The 20,342-nt window shown below is 45.7% G+C and overlaps 1 protein-coding gene across 3 annotated transcripts in view; it reads left to right on the forward strand.

The window, feature by feature from the left end:
* TMC7 (transmembrane channel like 7) overlaps window positions 1-20,342 on the forward strand; it is a 75,270-nt gene that overhangs the window by 44,776 nt on the left and 10,152 nt on the right. For all 3 annotated transcript variants that reach the window (XM_055253812.2, XM_055253813.2, XM_055253811.2), the window contains exons 7-13: window positions 2,221-2,368; window positions 4,398-4,571; window positions 7,104-7,261; window positions 11,484-11,601; window positions 11,941-12,038; window positions 13,684-13,870; window positions 18,251-18,381. In XM_055253812.2, coding sequence (XP_055109787.2) covers window positions 2,221-2,368; window positions 4,398-4,571; window positions 7,104-7,261; window positions 11,484-11,601; window positions 11,941-12,038; window positions 13,684-13,870; window positions 18,251-18,381 — 1,014 coding nt within the window. The remainder of the gene's footprint in view (window positions 1-2,220; window positions 2,369-4,397; window positions 4,572-7,103; window positions 7,262-11,483; window positions 11,602-11,940; window positions 12,039-13,683; window positions 13,871-18,250; window positions 18,382-20,342) is intronic.

A 20,342-nucleotide genomic window follows, 5' to 3' on the forward strand; every position in this document is an offset into this window, starting at 1 on the left:
CTATGCGGGAGGCTGAGGTGGGAGGATCACCTGAACTTGGGGAGGTTGAGGCTGCAGTGAGCCATGATCACACCCCTGCACTCCACCCTGGGTGACAGAGTGAGACTCCATCTCAAAAAGTAAAAAATAAAATAAAATGTAGGTATGGTCTGAATCAGAGGCTTGCAACTGGGGTGGGTCACCATGAGCTTTGTAACATGGCATATTTCTGGAGCTCACATGAGACCTATCGAATTGAAAATCTCAGATAAGAAACCATTTGGGAACCTGGATTTGGGGAAAGCACTCCATGTGGTTCTGACATAAATTCTTTGCTGTAATCCTTTGGCAGAATGACTGATCATAACAATTCCTTCCATTTCTATTGTCTTCATGCCTCACTGGCAAATCCTAAAAATAACCTGTTTCATCTACAGAGGACTGTGTATAGCATCTGGTGTTTTATACCAAGTGCCAGGTGTATTTTTTCCATGAAAGCAGTTGAATGAATAAAAATATGCAAGAGAATTATATCTGACCTAAACAGGTGCTCACTAAATAGTTAATATGCTATTTAAGTCATTTAGTCATTGCTTTATCCATCAGTTGCATGTTAACCAAAGTATATAGTCCATACATTATGGATATAAAGGTGGCAAGATAGCCAGGGTACCTGCTCTCAAGGAATTTAAAATTTAGTTAGAGTATGGAGTTACAAGCAGTAAACAGATGAATAAGATAATTGCAGTTTAGTGTCGTTCCTGTGAATTAAACAAAAGGGATTGGGCTGGGCGCGGTGGCTCATGCCTGTAATCCCAGCGCTTTGGGAGGCTGAGGCAGACGGATCATGAGATCAGGAGATTGAGACCAGCCTGGCCAACCTGGCGAAATCCTGTCTCTACTAAAAATACAGAAAATTAGCTGGGCATGGTGGCAGGTGCCTGTAATCCCAGCTACTCGGAAGGCTCAGGCAGGAGAATTGCTTGAACCTGGGAGGCGGAGGTTGCAGTGAGCTGAGACCGCACCACTGCACTCCAGCCTGGGTGACAGAGTGAGACTCCATCTCAAAAATAAATAAGTAAATAAATAAATAAAAGGGACTGACTTGAAGTGGGGGTTATAGCCTTACATGGGGAGGTGAGGGTAATCCTTCATTTTCTTCATCTGTGAAATGTGCATACCTGGAAGGGTTGTTGGGAGGATCAATAAACTAGGCAGGTGAATGAACACCTCAGCACTGTGCCTAGCAGGGGTTATCTAAGGGGTTATCTAAGCCAAAACCTGAAGGATGGAAAGGAGACCAGCCACAGGGAGGGTCAGAGGAGCATCATCTTTGGAGATGGTAGTGGGAATTCCCAAGTGTAGAGTCCCAGAGGCAGGAACAGGAATTTGTGTATTTATAGAAAGGAGAGAAAGCAAATACAGTTACATGGGAGGAGAGACGACGGCAGAGCTGGATCATATAGGATATCTAAGCTGTATTAAGGAGTTTGGATTTTAAAAGAAAATGAATCGTTCTACCAAAAAGACATATGCACTCGTATATTCATCACAGTGCTATTCACTATACCAAAGAAATGGAATCAACCTAGGTGCCCATCACCGGAGGACTGGATAAAGAAAATGTGGTACACATACACCATGGAATACTACACAGCCATAAAAAAGAATGAAATCATGTCCTTTGCAGCAACATAGTTGCAGCTAGAGGCCATTATCCAAAGCAAATTAATGCAGGAACAGAAAACCAAATACCGCATGTTCTCACTTATTAGTGGGAGCTAAACATTGGGTACTCATGGGCATAAAGATGGCAACAAAAGAAACTGAGGACTCCTAGAGTGGAGAGGGAGAGAGGGAGGCAAGGATTGAAGAACTATTGGATACTGTGCTCAGTACTTGGATGATGGGACCATTTCTACCCCAAATCTCAGCATCATGCAATATTACCAAGGTTACAAACCTGCACATGTACTCCTGAATCTAAAATAAAAGTTGGGGAAAAAAATTTGGATTTTATTCTAGCTGTGATTGAAGCGATTAGATGGGTAAAAGGAAAGGATCAACAATGAGACACCTTGTTAGCTGCCACATATATTTAGAATGGCCCCAAACCTGACCATGTCACAATGGGCTGAAAATGCAGCTATGTCTAACTTTTTAAGTTTCAGACAGAGCCAATTCAGGGGACTCTCTTTTGCTGTTCTTTCTATAAGAAGGATGATTGTGTTTTGGGGTCAGGTCGGTGGAAGGATTCAAAATCAACCTGATTCGGAGTGAGGAGCACTTTCAGAGCTACTGCAACAAGATATTTGCTGGCTGGGACTTCTGCATCACTAACCGCAGCATGGCGGATCTGAAGCACAGCAGCTTGCGGTACGAGCTCCGAGTGAGTGCTCCTGGGTTTGCCCGTGGTGGGGTCCTCACCAGCAAGGTCCTGCCTTTGGAGCCTGAGTTTTCAGCTTGCAGAGGATCAAGGGTTGGGGACAGGTTGTCCCTGGTGCTTAGCAACTTACCCCTCTGTAGCTTTCAAGAACTTTTCACAGCGAACACGTTACTGGGGTTGATTACCCTAGACCTGAACAGGAGCACTGGTGAACTGGGACTGGGAAGTGGGGTGGGGACGCAGTGGCTGGAAAGAGGTGATGTCTTTCCCCATACCCTGCTACTTTACACTGTTATTTTTCCACCTGAGGAGGACCTGTCATAAACACTGCTTATACCAGGAGAAACGGGAGTAAGGAGGGAATGTTATGACAATAGTGTGGAATGGAGAGCATATGAAAAAGTACAGACCGGGCGTGGTGGCTTATGCCTGTAATCCCAGCACTTTGGGAGGCTGAGGCAGGCAGATCACAAGGTCAGGAGATCGAGACCATCCTTAGTAGAGATGGTGAAACCCCATCTCTACTAAAAATACAAAAAATTAGCCGGGCATGGTGGGACATGCCTTACTCGGGAGTCTGAGGCAAGAGAATCACTTGAACTGGGAGGCAGAGGTTGCAGTGAGCTGAGATTGCGCCACTGCATTCCAGCCTGGGTGACAGAGCGAGACTCCATCTCAAAAAAAAAAAAAAAAAAGTACAAGAGTTTCCAACCATCTCTACTAAAAATACAAAAAATTAGCCGGGCATGGTGGCACATGCCTGGAGTCTCAGCTACTCGGGAGTCTGAGGCAGGAGAATTGCTTGAACCTGGGAGGCAGAGGTTGCAGTGAGCTGAGATTGCACCACTGCATTCCAGCCTGGGTGACAGAGCGAGACTCCGTCTCAAAAAAAAAAAAAAAAAAGTACACGAGAGTTTCCAAATGAATAAGGAGAGAAAGGAGTAAAGAATAGCATGTTAATAAACCCATCAAAGAAAAGGAGGAGGGGACAAATAAATCAAAAGCATAATAAAATGGAAGGAATCAAATCAAATCTATTCTTTCTTACACTAAATACTAACAGATTAAATTCTCCTAATAAAAGCAGAGACTACTAGATTGTGTAAAAGAAAAAATAACAACACCTCACCTGTATTGTGTTTGAAGAAATGACACATACTATATTTAAGTAATATCATGAATAGTTTATAGTTGTTTTCACATTTATTGCAAAGCCCAACTGCAGTCTTAAATAGGAGGTTCTACCTTTACTTAGGCCCTTAGTAGACATAAAAAATAGTTGGGTTAGGCCAGGTGTGGTGGCTCATGCCTGTAATCCAGCACTTTGGGAGGCTGAGGCAGGTCAGGGTCAGGAGATTGAGACCATCCTGGCCAATATGGTGAAACCCCGTCTCTACTAAAATTACAAAAATTAGCTGGGCATGGTGGTGCATGCCTGTAATCCTAGCTACTTGGGAGGCTGAGGCAGGAGAATGACTTGAACCAGGGAGTCAGAGGTTGCAGTGAGCCAAGATTGGACCACTGTACTCCAGCCTGGCAACAGAGCGAGACTCTGTCTCAAAAAAAAAAAAAAGGAGTTGAGCTAAGTCTAGGATGGTATCTTGGGGGAGATGAATATTTAAAAGATGTCTTTTTTTTTTTTTTTCTGAGATAGCATTTCACTGTGTCATCCAGGCTGGAGTACCGTGACGTGATCATACATCACTGCAGACTTGAACTCCCAGGCTCAAGCAATCTTCTACGTCAGCCTCCCGAGTAGTGGGGACTACAGGCACTCATCACCACACTCAGCTAATTCTTCTGGGTTTTCTTGTAGAGATAGGGTCTCACTATGTTGCCAGGGTTGGTCTTGAACTCCTGGGCCCAAGTGATCCTCCTACCTTGGCCTCCCACAGTGCTAGGGTTACAGGAGTGAGCCACCATGCCTGGCTAGAACTCTTAAAGATGGATGGGGAGAGAATGATGAATCAATTTCTATCCCTGAGTATCCCTTCATCCCACTGCTCACAAATGGATTTTCTTTTATCTTCAGGCAGATCTGGAGGAAGAAAGAATACGGCAGAAAATAGCAGAAAGGACCTCGGAAGAGACAATACGCATTTACTCTTTGAGACTGTTTTTGAACTGTATTGTTCTGGCTGTTTTAGGGGCATGCTTTTATGCAATATATGTAGCAACTGTCTTCTCGCAAGAGCACATGAAGAAGGTAAGTTAACTTGTACTCTGGCTGGATATTATGCCTAGTGCACTGAAAACCTGTGAGGTAGATACCATCGTCATTTCTGTTTTACATATGGAGATACAAGTTTGGCTGATATGATCAAGACCTGCAAATCAGAGGTGATCAGTTTCCACTTTTTTTTTCTTTTTTTGAGATGGAATTTCACTCTTGTTGCCCAGGCTGGAGTGCAATGGCATTGTCTTTTTTTTTTTTTTTTTGAGACGGAGTCTTGCTCTGTTGCCCAGGCTGGAGTGCAGTGGCGCAATCTCGGCTCACTGCAAGCTCCGCCTCCCAGGTTCACGCCATTCTCCTGCCTCAGCCTCTCCGAGTAGCTGGGACTACAGGCGCCCGCCACCACGCCCGGCTAATTTTTTGTATTTTTAGTAGGGACGGGGTTTCACCGTGGTCTCGATCTCCTGACCTCGTGATCCGCCCGCCTCGGCCTCCCAAAGTGCTGGGATTACAAGCGTGAGCTACCGCGCCCGGCCAATGGCATTGTCTTGACTCACTGCAGCCTCTGCCTCCCAGGTTCAAATGATTCTCCTGCCTCAGCCTCCTGAGTAGCTGGGATTACAGGCATGTGCCACCAAGCCCGGCTAATTTTGTGTTTTTAATAGAGATGAGGTTTCTCCATGTTGGTCAGGCTGGTCTTGAACTTCCGACCTCAGGTGATCTGCCCGCCTCCACCTCCCAAAGTGCTGGGATTACAAGTGTGAGCCACTGTGCCCTGCCCAGTTTTCACTTTTAAGAGAACTTTTTTGTTTTTGTTGTTGAGACAGAGTCTCACTCTGTCACTCAGGCTGAAGTGTGGTGGTGTGATCTCAGCTCACTGTAACCTCCACCTCCCAGGTTCAAGTGTTCTCGTGCCTCAGCCTCCCTAGTAGCTGGCATTACAGGGATGCACCACCACACCCAGCTAATTTTTGTATTTTTAGCAGAGATGGGGTTTCACCATGTTGGCCAGGCTGGTCTCGAACTCCTGACCTCAAGAGATCCACCCACCTTGGCCTCCCAAAGTGCTGGGATTACAGGTGTGAGCCACCACACCTGGCCTTAGAGAAATTTTTAAAAGCATCTAAAGTGTAGTGTTTGAGATCCTTACTGCTCCTGGAATTTGCAATATTCAAAACTAGGCTGGACTAGGGTTTTATCCCTGACTGTTATTTATGAACTAAGGCCTTGGTTTTCCTAAATAGCAGTGGCTTTAAAATTCCAAGTTTGTCTAGTGGCTCTGTTTTATGAAATCAATCATCAGGGGTCCAGGTTCCGTTCATGTTGTGGCTCTGCCCTCCCTAGGATATGGTTTTCTTTTCTTCTTTTTTCTTTTGTTTTCTTTTCTTTTTTTTTTTTGAGACAGAGTCTCGCTCTGTCACCCAGGCTGGAGTGCAGTGGCACGATCTCAGCTCACTGTAACCTCCACCTCCTGGGTTCAAGTCATTCTCCTGTCTCAGCCTCCCGAGTAGCTGGGGTTACAGGCACCCGCCATCACACCTGGCTAATTTTTGTATTTTTGGTAGAGACAGGGTTTCACCATGTTGGCCAGGCTATTCTCGAACTTCTGACCTCAAGTGATCCACCTGCCTCAGCCTCCCAAAATGCTGGGATTACAGACATGAGCCACTGCGCCTGGCTGGGTATGGTCTTCTTTTGGTACAAGATAGCTCACCACCATGGCCACATTCTAGCCAAGGGGAAGGAGATGAAGGGGCTAAGGAGGGCACATTTCTTCCTTTAAAGGGCATAACCTGGAGGTTACACTAAAAACTTCCACTCATATCCCCTTGGCCAGAATTTAGTCACATGGTAGTACCTAGCTGCAAGGGAGGCTAGGAAATTTACTTTTTATTGTGGATGGCTATATATTGTCTAAGTAGTCTGTTACTGTGAAAGCAGGGAATTGCTATTTCAATTTCAAATCAATCAATTCTACACCCTTGAAGATACTTTAAATTGCCCGTTTATACAGAATACATGGGTCTTCTTATACATCTCCTTAATAAATCCAGTAGAGCCTGGTTTTCTTCCCGCACAGTACTAGATACCTCTTTTTGAACATCTGAAGAAGGAGATGGCGGCTGTGTGCGGTGGCTCATGACTGTAATCCTAGCACTTTGGGAAGCCAAAGCGGGTGGATCACCTGAGGTCAGGAGTTTGGGACCAGCCTGACCAACATGGTGAAACCCTGTCTCTACTAAAAATACAAAAATTAGCCTGGCATGGTGAGAGGTCCCTGTAGTCCTAGCTACTCGGGAGGCTGAGGCAGGAGAATTGCTTGAACCCGGGAGACGGAGGTTGTAGTGAGCCAAGATCATGTCCCTGCACTCCAGCCTCGGTGACAGAGGGAGACTCCATCTCAAAAAAAAAAAAAAAAGGAACGAGGTGACTTACGTTTACAGGCCATGTTGAATGACAAATATGTTTTGTTTGCCCAACATGCATAGTTGAGTTCTTTTTTGTTCTATTTGTGGTGTAACTTCCTTATATACTCCTGACTAATAAGTTTTGTTATCCTCCTAGGAAATCGACAAGATGATTTTTGGAGAGAACCTCTTGATATTGTATCTACCGTCTATCGTGATCACCCTGGCCAATTTTATCACCCCAGTGATCTTCGCCAAGATCATCCGCTATGAGGATTATTCTCCAGCCTTTGAGATCCGGCTGACAATCCTTAGGTAATGGCTAACATGAAGATGGCAGGCAAGTCAAGCCAGTCATCACCTGCCCACTCTCTTGCCCATGGCAGACATCACTAATCAACTGTGGTGCATTTTCCTGCTGAGCCAAGAGTCCCCCTCAACCTTCAGACAGCCCCCATGAATGAATCAGAATTTGTATATATGGTGAAATGTCTTTGATTTGAGAGTCTACTCCTTGGTATTATATTTTTGCTCCATATAATAGCACAGGGCATAGGCTGGGACCCTAAGAGGAGGGGTTGCTCCAAAGCTGTCAGAAATGACAGCTATAAGGCAGAGTCCAGGGAGTTAACACAAATGAGTGGAGAGGACCAGGTGGGACTGTGCAGGACTTGAGAGTTTTCTTTCTGGTTTTCAAATTCCTTAGATTGCATTTGCATCTTATTTAAAACATTTTTTATTTTGAAAATTTTCTATCACTCTTTTTTTTTTTTTTTTGAGATGGGGTCTCACTCTGTCCCCCAGGCTGGAGTACAGTGGTGCAATCATAATTCACTGCAGTCTCAAATCCCTGATCTCAAACAATCCTCCCACCTCAGCCTCCATATAGCTGGGACTACAGACACGCACCACCATGCCCAGCTAATTAAAATTTTTTTTTTTTTTTTTTGGTAGAGACAAGGTTTTGTTATGTTGCCCAGGCTGGTCTTGAATTCCTGGGATTAAGTGACCCTCCCACCTCCACCTCCCAAATCCTGGGATTACAGGCAAGAGCCACCATGCCTGGTCTCAAAGTTTTCAAACAGAATGCATAGTGTAATGATCCCTATATGCCTTTCACTTACATTTCAGTCATTCCCAACATTTTGCTAATCTCGTTTCCATCCATTCTCTCCTAATTTGCTAGATTATTTTAAGCAAATCTCAGGCAACATGCCATCTCATCTGTAAACACTTCATTTTTTTTTTTTTTTTGAGATGGAGTCTTGCTCTGTTGCTCAGGCTGGAGTGCAGTGGTGTGATCTCGGCTCACTGCAACCTCCATGTCCCGGGTTCAAGAGATTCTCCTGCCTCAGTCTCTCGAATAGCTGGGACTACAGGCACGGGCCACCACGCCCAGCTAATTTTTTAAAATATACTTTTAGTAGAGACAGGGTTTCACCATGTTGGCCAGGCTGGTCTCGAACTCCTGACCTCTGATGATCCACCCACCTTAGCCTCCCAAAGTGCTGGGATTACAGGCGTGAGCCACCGTGCCCAGCCAAGTTCATTATATCTCTAAGTGATGGGAGCTTTAAATATATAACCATCATCACACCTAATAAAATCGAGGCGGTCTCCCCAGTGGGGTTGCAGATGGTTTTCCACAGTTGATTTGTTCAAAGCTGAATCCAAACAAGGCCCACATGCTGTTTGGTCATCGTGTCTCCTAAATCTCTTTTATTATTTTCAGGGTTCCCCCCCCCTTCTGTTAGGCCTTTGATTTGCGGAAGAAACTGGATCATTTTCCTTCAGAATAGCTCCTATTCTGGATTTCGTCCATTGTTTCTTCCTGGTGTGTTTAATTTGTTTTTCTATGCCCATAGTTGCTGTAAATGACTGTAGATTCAGAGTTTTTGTTAGATTCTGTGTCAGTTTTTAGTTAAGGAAACCTCTTCAGGGATGCCATGTCCTTCCTGTTGTATCCCAGCAGAGGCACAGAAGGTGATGTTAGTAATGAGTAGAGTGAGCAGAGGGCGTGGGTTTGCTCTTTCCCCCATTATTTTCTTTCCATTTTCTTTTTGAGACTGGGTGTTGCTCTGTTGTCCAGGCTGGAGTGCAGTGGCACGATCATAGGTCACCTGGGCGCAAGTGACCCTCCTGCCTCAGCCTCTCGAGTAGCTGGGACTACAAGTACACACCAGCATGCCAAGCTAATTTTTTAATTTTTTGTAGAGACAGGATCTCCTCACGTTGCCCAGGCTGTTCTCAAACTCCTGGGCTCAAGCAATCCTCCCACCTCAGCCTCCCAAAGTGTTGGGATTACAGGCTTATGAACCACCAAGCCCAACCTCCCTTATTCTTTAAATTATTCTTTCTTTTTTTTTTTTTTTCTTTCTTTTGAGACGGAGTCTTGCTTTGTCACCCAGGCTGGAGTGCAGTGGCTCGATCTTGGCTCACTGCAAGCTCCGCCTCCTGGGTTCACACCATTCTTCTGCCTCAGCCTCCTGAGTAGCTGGGACTACAGGCACCCGTCACCATGCCCGGCTAATTTTTTTTTTTTTTTTGAGACGGAGTCTCGCTCTGTCGCCCAGGCTGGAGTGCAGTGGCGCGATCTCGGCTCACTGCAAGCTCCGCCTCCCGGGTTCACGCCATTCTCCTGCCTCAGCCTCTCCGAGTAGCTGGGACTACAGGCGCCCACCACCACGCCCGGCTAATTTTTTGTATTTTTAGTAGAGACGGGGTTTCACCGTGGTCTCGATCTCCTGACCTCGTGATCCGCTCGCCTCGGCCTCCCAAAGTGCTGGGATTACCGGTGTGAGCCACCGCGCCCGGCCATGCCCGGCTAATTTTTTGTATTTTTTAGTAGAGATGAGGTTTCACCATGTTAGCCAAATGTTTCGATTTAATTTATTTTTGTATTACAAACCAAACAATAGAAAATTGTCTTAAAAAAAAAAAAACCGGAACAAAAACTCACCGTCTCCACCTACCTCCCTTGAATCCAGTGTGTTTTTGTCCACACAGTTCCTTCTGTTTGTGCCAACACTCACATGTTTTTTCTTCCAAAAATTGGATCATATTTATGTGATATCTCTGCAGCATACTTTTCTTCACTTTCAGCATACCAGACATCCCTCGACGCTCATACAGAAAAGATTCCACTGGTTCTTTTCAGGAATGTGTCATGTCCTGTAGTGTCACTACGTCATCACGGAATTAGGAGGTCCCAGCTGTCTGATCTTTTTAAAAAATTGTAGTCACATGTATGTAACATAAAAGTTGCCATTTTAACCATTGTCAGAGTACGATTTGGTGGCATTAAATACAGCCCCAATATTTAATGTGCAGCCATCACCACCATCCATCTCCAGAACCTTTTCATCAGCCCTAACAGAAATTCTGTACCCATTTAGGCGTTTGCTTATTTATTTATTTATTTATTTATTTATTTATTTATTTCCGAAATGGAGTTTTGCTCTTGTCCAGGCTGGAGTGCAACGGCACGATCTCATCTCACCGCACCTTTGTCTCCCGGGTTCAAGCGATTCTCCCACCTTAGCCTCCTGAGTAGCTGAGATTGCAGGGATGTGTGCCGCCATGCCCAGCTGATTTTGTATTTGTAGTAGAGACGGGGTTTCTCCATGTTGGTCAGGCTGGTTTTGAACTCCTGACCTCAGGTGATCTGCCTGCCTCTGCCTCCCAAAGTGCTGGGATTACAGGCGTGTGCTACCGCAGCTGGCCTGCTTTTTTTTTTTTTTTGAGACAGAGTCTTGCTCTGTCGCCCAGGCTGGAGTGTAGTGGTGTGATCTTGGCTCACTGCAACCTCCGCGCCCCAGAATCAAGCGATTCTCCTGCCACAGCCTCTGAAGTAGCTGGGACTATAGGCATGTGCCACCATGCCCAGCTAATTTTTGTATTTTTGGTAGAGACAGTTTCACCATGTTGACTAGGCCAGTCTTGAATTCCTGACCTCGGGTGATCCCTCTGCCTTGGCCTCCCAGAGTGCTGGGATTACAGGCATGAGCCACCATGCCCGACATTGGTTTGTTTGTTTGTTTGTTTTTTCTCACTCTGTCCCTGAGGCTAGAGTACAGTGGCTCAATCTCGGCTCACTGAAGACTTGATCTCCTGGGCTCAAGCAATCCTCTTGACTCAGCCTCCTGTGTTGCTGGGTCACCACCACACCTTGCTCATTTTTATTTTTATTTTTTTTGTAGAGACGGCCAGGGGGTGGTGATCTTACTTTACTGCCCAGATTGGTCTCAAACTCAAGGGCTCACGTGATCCTCCGGTCTCTACCTCCCAAAGTGCTGGGATTACAGGTGTGAGCCACTATGCCTGGCTGGGGTTTTAAGACAGGCAGCTTTGGGCTGGGCATGGTGGCTCACACCTGTAATCCTAGCACTTTGGGAGCAAACACTCCATCTCAAAAAAAAATAAAAAAAAATAAAAAAAATATAAAGGCAGCTTCTACATTCCCTAGCCCCAGTTTCAAGGGACCAGCTGCCCTGAGGGCCTCATCTTCCCATCCTCTCTCCTCCTTCTCTCTCCGAAGGTGTGTCTTTATGCGGCTGGCCACCATATGTGTCCTGGTGTTCACGCTGGGCTCCAAGATCACATCCTGTGATGATGACACATGTGACCTCTGCGGCTACAACCAGAAACTCTACCCAGTGAGTTGCGGGGCGGGGGCATTCGGCTGGTTGGGTCCTTCTGGAATACAGTGTCATGGTCAAGAGAACAGCGGTTGAAGCCATGAGTTTGAACTGCATTTGCTTCGCTTTCTTGTTCTAGTGATGAGACAGAGTCTGGCCCCATGGAGTCTAACCCCAGGTACTTCTGAGGGCTTGGAAACCAAAGTCTGTGCTGAGGCTCAGAGTTTGCATCAGCTGATGCCCTCACTGGAGCCACAGGATCTGGAGTTGGAAAAGGAATTAGAAGGTGTCTTGGGAGCCTGGTTTTCTCTGCCTCAGCTAGGGTCTTTCAGTTTCCCTCACTCTCTTTGGTTTCAGTGCTGGGAGACCCAAGTTGGGCAGGAAATGTACAAGCTGATGATCTTCGACTTCATCATCATCTTGGCTGTGACACTCTTCGTGGATTTTCCTAGAAAGTAAGTGTGAGGGGTGCCCATATTATCACCCCCACCACACACATGCACACACACACATACACACACACACAACTAGAGGGTCCCATTGCAGCTGCATTTCGGAAGCTGCTGGATGACTCTATAGCTCTGGAAATCTGACAACTGGTAACTTTCTTTCCTTTTTTTTTTTTTTTGAGGCAGGGTCTTGCTCTGTCACCCAGGCTGGAGTGCAGTGGTGCGATCTTGGCTCACTGCAACCTCCGCCTCCCATGTTCAAGCGATTCTCCTGCCTCAGCATCCCAAGTAGCTGGGACTACAGGTGTGTGCCACCATGCCTGGCCAATTTTTTGTATTTCTAGTAGAGATGGGGTTTCACCATGTGTTAGCCAGGATGGTCTGGATATCCTGACCTCATGATCCACCTGCCTCGGCCTTCCAAAGTGCTGGGATTAGAGGCATGAGCCACCGCGCCCGGCCAAGTTTTTAATTTTTTATAGAGAGGGGCTCTTGCTGTGTTGCACAGGCTGGTCTCGAACTGGCCTCAAATGATCCTCCTGCCTCAGCCTTCCAAAGTGCTGGGATTACAGGTTTGAACCATTGTGTCTGTTCACAAATGGAAACTTTCAAGCAGCTCCAGGCTGTTGACCTCAGCATTCATTAGTTGCCCATCTAAAGGCAGCATGAAGAGCAGAAATGGGGTAGCTTTCCATGAGGTTTTGCTGGGGATGACCTTCTGCCATCAGCACAAAAGGTGCAGACACTCCAGGCTGCAGTGGACACCCGTCTCCCGATCTGGGTTCAAACTCCCTCCCTGCCCCTTGCTAGTCATGTGACCTTGGGCAAGTTATTTAAGCTCTGGCCTATTTTCTCATCTGTAAAATGGGGATAGTAGTAGTACCCACCCAGTAACTTTGTGGTGAGGAGTAAATGGGATAATTAATGCAGATAAAAGCACTGAGAACGCTCCACGGTACAGAACTCAACAAAACATTAGCTATCACCAGCATGATTATCATAAACTGTGTTGTCATTTCTGTTATTATTCTCTGTTCACTTAACCACTCTTTACCCATGTATGCAGATAATCTAGGCAGAGGCCAGAGGTCCAGTGAGCCCTTAAAAATAAATATGGAAGCCTGGGCACAGTGGCTCACACCCATAATCTTAGCACTGGGGAGGCCAAGGTAGGAGGATCACTTGAGGCCAGGAGTTTGAGACCAGCCTGGGCAAAATAGCGAGACCCTGTCCCTACAAAAAACAAAAATTAGCCAATTAGCCAAGCATGCACATGTAGTCTCAGCCACTTGGGAGGCTGAGGCAGGAGGATTGCTTGAGCCTTGGAGATCGAGGGTATAGTGAGCTATGATTGCACTACTACACTCCAGACTGGGTAACAGAGTGAGACCATGTCTCAAAAAAAAAAAAAAAATGAAAAAAAAGAAAAAACAAAAAGTCAAGGATTGTATCAATTTGAGTGCTGAACTGTAGATCTGAGACTTGGAACCTGATCTTAATGATTCCAGAGTTCATTATATTCTGCGTCTTTAAGACATTTGACTAACCAGTGTCCATGATAAATATGCATGGAAATAGTCCTGAGCTTTGTGATACGGTTCTGTGGCCTTGGCAGACACCAGTAGCCCGAATGAGAATTGTCTGTTTCCAGGCTCCTGGTGACCTACTGTTCCTCTTGGAAGCTGATTCAGTGCTGGGGGCAGCAGGAGTTTGCCATTCCTGATAACGTCCTGGGGATAGTTTATGGGCAAACCATCTGCTGGATTGGAGCCTTTTTCTCACCTCTTCTCCCTGCAATTGCAACCTTGAAATTCATTATCATCTTCTATGTGAAAGAGGTAAGGAGCCAGTGGGAATGGGGGCTCATATGCTGGGCCATTTTCAACCTTCCAGGGCAACAATATGTCTGGAGCTTACCTCACATCCCATGAGACATATCAAAATTACATCCTTTATTTAAAATATATGTTTATTCTAGAAAATATTGCTTTTTTTTTTTTTTTTGAGATGGAGTCTCACTCTGTCACCCAGGCTGGAGTGCAGTAGCGCGATCTCGGCTCACTGCAACCTCCCCCTCCTGAGTTCAAGTGATTCTCCTGCCCCAGGCTCCTGAATAGCTGGGACTACAGGAGCCTGCCACCGTGCCTGGCTAATTTTTGTGTTTTTAGTAGAGATGGGGTTTCACCATCTTGGCCAGGCTGGTCTTGAACTTGTGACCTCGTGATCTGCCCACCTCGGCCTCCTAAAGTGCTGGGATTCCAGGCGTGAGCCACCATGCCCATCCGAAAAAGACTCTTGATAGATTTTTTTTTTTTTTTTTTGAGATGGAGTCTCGCTCTGTTGCCCAGGCTGGAGTGCAGTGGCGCGATCTCAGCTCACTGCAACCTCCACCCCCCAGGTTCAAGCGATTCTCCTGCCTCAGCCTCCTGAGTAGCTGGGATTACAGGCACGCTGTAATTTTTGTACTTTTAGTAGAGAGGGGGTTTCACCATCTTGGCCAGGCTGGTCTTGAACTCCTGACCTCGTGATCCACCCGCCTCGGCCTCCCAAAGTGTCGGGATTACAGGCGTGAGCCACTGCGCCCGGCCTACTCTTGATGAATTTTTATGTTTTTCTAACTTTGAGAGTTTTGTTAAGAATTGTTTTGTTAAGGCCGGATGTATTTTGTAATTTTCTGTTGTATTTTGGAGCCAATGCATTTCTTTTATTTGTTTGTTTTTTTGATTTTTTTTTTTTTTTTTAATGAGAGATGGAGGTCTTGCCATGTTGCCCAGGCTGGTCTTGAACTCCTGGGCTCAAGTAATCCTTCCACTTCAGCCCCCCAAAGTGCTGGAATTGCAGGTGTGAGCCACCCCGCCTGGACCAGTGCATTTATCTTCGGGTCTCAATGATTTGTGTAAGACCTTGGGCAGTTCACAGTCCATTGCGCCAAAACTAAGTGCTAATGAGGGACGTAGCCTTGCAGATGACTGGCTCATCTGGGCTTATTAACCCCTTTTTTCTTTCTTTCTTTTCTTTTATTTTTTGAGATGGAGTTTTGCTCTTGTTGCCCAGGTTGGAGTGCAATGGTGTGATCTTGGCTTATGGCAACCTCCACCTCCTGGGTTCAAGCGACTCTCCTGCCTCAGCCTCCTGAGTAGCTGGGATTACAGGCATGCGCCACCATGCCTGGTTAATTTTGTATTTTTATTAGAGACAGGGTTTCTCCATGTTGGTCAGGCTGGTTTTGAACTACTGAACTCAGGTGACCTGCCCGCCTCGGCCTCCCAAAGTGCTGGGATTATAGGCATGAGCCACTGCGCCCAGCCTGTTTTTTCTTTATTATAGAGGCAATACAATATTAAACATTTAAATAATGCATATATGTATACAGTAACTTCTATCCCTTCTTCCAGAGGTACCCTCTGTTAACAAGCCCAACATTTATTGATTACCTATTATGCCAGGCCCTGAGGATTCAAACTTGAAAATCATAATAATAGTCTTAATAATAATAATGATGGTGTTAGTAATAATAGCAGATAATAATGCCATGTGTCCCCACTCTGCCATTACTTTACACAAATTAGCATGCACTGATTACACCCACCCTTTGACAAAGTACTATATTATATTTTATTTAAGAAATTTTTTTTTGAGACAGGGTCTCACTCCAAGTTGGAGTGCTGTGGCACGATCTCAGCTCATTGCAGCCTCTGCCTCCCAGGTTCAAGCGATTCTCGTGCCTCAGCCTCTTGAATAGCTGGGATTACAAGCACGCGCCACCGTGCCCAGCTAATTTTTGTATTTTTAGTAGAGACAGGGTTTAACCATGTTGGTCAGGCTGGTCTCCAACTCCTGGCCTCAAGTGATCTGCCCGCCTTGGCCTCCCGAAGTGCTGGGATTACAGGTGTGAGCCACTGCGCCCGGCCAAAGTGACATATTTTATAAATTAGGAAGCTGAAGTTCAGAGAAACTGGTCCGAGGTCACATAGCTTTTAAGTGACCCCTTGGATTTGAATCCAGGTTTATTTCACTCCAGAGTCTAAGCTCTTAACCCAGTAAGCAAAGCCTTGAATTGGACCAACTTTCTACCTGGATGTTTTGGCTTTTGAAGAATGTTCTGATGCTTTCACTTGAAAACACGAGTTGGCTGAAATCATCAAAGGAGGGATGGATGTGCAAAAGCTCACAGGAACTTATTTTTTCCCTTTCCAGAAAATACTGATTAGCCTGTGGCTTCGCAGTGTGTAGCATAGTAAAGACAGTGTAGGGTGATGGGTTGGGTCATGGGGGGCACCAGGCCTCACTTCCATCGCTCACACCAGGCATGTCCCGCCGGCTGCCCCAAGGCTGGGCGCCAAGTATCCTCGGTACTCAGTGTCCTCTGGCTCAGATGTTCCGGCTCCTTCTGAATTCAGAAGAGCTTATGTCCCTGTGCAGTAGCACAGCTTTTTAAACTATTGAGAAATTTCATGCCTGTTACCATTATATCCCTTCTTACTCCCCAATTGATATTTCCTTCAAGTCCTTTTTTTTTTTTTTTTTTTTTTTTTTTTGAGACGGAGTCTTTCTCTGTCCCCCAGGCTGGAGTGCACTGGCATGATCTCGGCTCACTGCAAGCTCCACCTCTCGGGTTCACGCCATTCTCCTGCCTCAGCCTCCTGAGTAGCTGGGATTACAGGCGCCCGCCACCACGCCCAGCTAATTTTTTGTATTTTTAGTAGAGACGGGGTTTCACCGTGTTAGCCAGGATGGTCTCGATCTCCTGACCTCGTGATCCGCCCGCCTCGGCCTCCCAAAGTGCTGGGATTACAGGCTTGAGCCACCGCGCCCGGCCAGAAATACTTATTTTTAACATGTAGGAAAAAATATATGTGCTTGTAAAAAACTTCAAGTAAAGGAACTCTTAATTTGGTGTATATTATTGTAGATACAGTTATACATGTTTAAATCCCTATAAAGAAAACATGCTTAAAAAAACTTAAATGGCCGGGCGCGGTGGCTCACGCCTGTAATCCCAGCACTTTGGGAGGCCGAGGCGGGTGGATCACGAGGTCAGGAGATCGAGACTATCCTGGCTAACACGGTGAAACCCCATCTCTACTAAAAATACAAAAAATTAGCTGGGCGTGGTGGCAGGCGCCTGTAATCCCAGCTACTTGGGAGGCTGAGGCAGGATGGCATGAACCCGGGAGGCGGAGCTTGCAGTGAGCCGAGATCGTGCCACTACACTCCAGCCTGGGCGACAGAGAGAGATTCCGTCTCAAAAAAAAAAAAAAACGAGAAACTCAAATGAGTTCATCTTGTACGGAGTTTTGAAATCTACCATTTTCACAGTGCCACATGGGGATGTAAAGCTGTCTGTCATCCTTCTTTTTTCTTTTTTGAGATGGGGTCTCACTTTGTCACCCAGACTGAGGGTAGTGGCACAGTAGCATGATATAGCTCACTACAGCCTCAACCTCCTGGGCTCAATCCATCCTCCCACCTCAGCCTCCCAAGTAGCTGGGAATACAGGTGCACACCACCATGGCTGTCTAATTTTTGTAGAGACAGGGTTTTTTTAAATAGAGATGGGGTTTCACCATGTTGGCCAGGCTGGTCTCGAACTCCTGGCTTCAAGTGATCCACCCACCTAGGCCTCCCGAAGTGCTGGGATTACAGGCATGAGCCACCACGCCCAGCCTCATCCTTCTTTAGGATTGTATGGTATTTCATTCTATATAGATGTACTTTAACCTTTAACTATAACCTAATGAACTCCTGCTCCTCACCTCCACTTTTCTTTTTGAGACAGGGTCTCTCTCTGTTGCCCAAGCTGGAGTGCAATGGCATGATCATAGCTCACTGCAGCCTCAAACTCCTGGCCTCAAGTGATCCTCCCGCCCTGACCTCCCAAAGTGCTGGGATTACAGATGTGAGATGTCTCATGCAGCCACGAACCCCTACTGATAGCTATTTAGGTTGCTTGGAGTTATTCCGTGTTATCAATGACTGTAGCGTTAAACATCCACACACCTGTGTTTTGGCCCATTTCCCCTTCTATTTCATCAGCGTGAATTCTCCAAAGTTTGGAGTCTGGATGAAACCTTTTTCATTTTGATCTGTATTGCTGGACTACCCTCTGGAAAGGTTAGAGTGATTAACATTCCCACTGTAATGCAGGAATGCGCTTATTTATCCTCACAGAAGCTGTACTTATTGATCTTAATTTTTCTTTCTTTTTCTCCTTGTAGTGGAGTCTGCTTTACACCTGCAGACCCTCCCCTAGGCCATTCAGAGCATCCAATTCTAATTTCTTCTTCCTGTTGGTGTTGTTGATCGGGCTGTGTTTGGCAATAATACCTCTGACAATCAGCATATCACGGTAAATGCGACTTTGTTTTCTAGAACATTTCATTGCTTCTTGACCTGTTCCTCTTTTATGTAAAAGGGTCCATCATATCACATTTTTTTTTTTTTGAGACGGAGTCTTGCTCTGTCACCCAGGCTGGAGTGCGGTGGCGCAGTCTTGGCTCATTGCAACCTCCGTCTCCCAGGTTCAAACGATTCTCCCGAGTAGCTGGGACTACAAACTCCATCTCCCCAGGTTCAAACAGCCTCCTGAGTAGCTGCGACTACAGGTGTGTTCCACTATGCCCAGCTGATTTTTATATTTTTAGTAGAGACAGGGTTTCGCCACGTTGACCAGGCTGGTCTCGAACCCCTGACCTCAGGTGATCTGCCTGCCTCGGCCTCCCAAAGTACTCACATTACAGGCATGAGCCACCGTGCCTTTATTGGCTTTTCTCATGGTGTTCTACCCACAGAGGCTGACAAGACTTCCAAGGCTCAAGCGATCTTCTTCCCTCAGCCTCCTGAGTAACTTGATACTACAGGTGTGCACCACCATGCCTGGCTAATTATTTAAATTTTTTTATTTTTCTGTAGAGATGAGGGCTCACTATGTTGCCCAGGCTGATCTCAAACTCCTGAGCTCAATGATCCTCTTGCTTCTGCCTCCTAAAGTATTGGGATTACAGGCACGAGCCACCACACCAGGCCAAATTTTGTTTCTTCATCTTTAAATTAAAAGCCTGTACTGGGCGCGGTGGCTCACACCTGTAATCCAACACTTTGGGATGCCAAGGTGGGGGTATCGCTTGAGCCAAGGAGTTCGAGACCAGCACTGGCAACATAGCAAGACCTTGTCTCAGATTAAAAACAAAAAACAAACAAACGAAAAAATAGGAAAAGCCTGGAACTTTGAGTCCCTCTCTCAGATTTTATTCTTTTTTTATGAGACGCGGTCTCACTCTGTTGCTCAGGATAGAGTGCAGTGGTGTGATCTTGGCTCCCTGCAACCTCTGCCTCCCAGGTTCAAGCAATTCTACTGCCTCAGGCTCCCAAGTAGCTGGGATTACAGGGACCTGCCACCACACCCAGCTAATTTTTGTATTTTTAGTTGAGAGGGGGTATCACCATGTTGGCCAGGCTGGTCTCAAACTCCTGATCTCAAATGATCCACCCATGTCGGCCTCCCAAAGTGCTTGGATTACAGGCATGAGCCACCATGCTTGGCCAGATTTTGTTCTTTTTTAACACTTTGATTCTGTATGTGTTTTGTTGCTTTTTATGGTTATGGTAATATATAAAAAATTCAAGCAGTACAGAAGGGTGTAAATTGAAGAGAAAAATATTGCCCTTTATCTTCACCTCTTATTCTCACTCTCCATAGGTTACGTAACGACTGTTAACATTTTCTTATGAATGCTTCCAGAAATTCTTTATGAAAAGCAATTATTTATTTTTTAAGAAAACATGAGATAATAGTATAATCCTGTTTGTTAATTATTTTTTCATTTAATATTTTATTCTTTTTTTGTTTTTCTTTTTTTTTCCAGTTAGTTTTATATTGTATCCTTTCTCATGTCCATGGACATACAAAACTCTTCTTCTTTTAAAAATATTTTTAGCTTTGATTTTTTTTTCTTTTTTTTTTTTTTTTTTGAGACAGAGTTTCACTCTTGTTGCCCAGGCTGGAGTGCAGTGGCGCGATCTCGGCTCACCGCAACCTCTGCCCCCCGGGTTCAAGCGATTCTCCTGCCTCAGCCTCCAGAGTAGCTGGGATTACAGGCATGCGCCACCATGCCTGGCTAATTTTGTATTTTTAGTAAAGACGGGGTTTCTCCGTGTTGGTCAGGCTGATATCGAACTCCCAACCTCAGGTGATCTGCCTGCCTTGGTCTCCTAAAGTGCTGGGATTACAGGCGTGAGCCACCGCGCTCGGCCTGATTTTTTAAAATAGGAAATGCATTCACATAGCACAAAATTCAAAAGATATTTAAA

The sequence above is a fragment of the Symphalangus syndactylus genome, chromosome 18 (assembly GCF_028878055.3).
Source record: "Symphalangus syndactylus isolate Jambi chromosome 18, NHGRI_mSymSyn1-v2.1_pri, whole genome shotgun sequence".
In the NCBI taxonomy this organism is placed as follows: Eukaryota; Metazoa; Chordata; class Mammalia; order Primates; family Hylobatidae; genus Symphalangus; species Symphalangus syndactylus.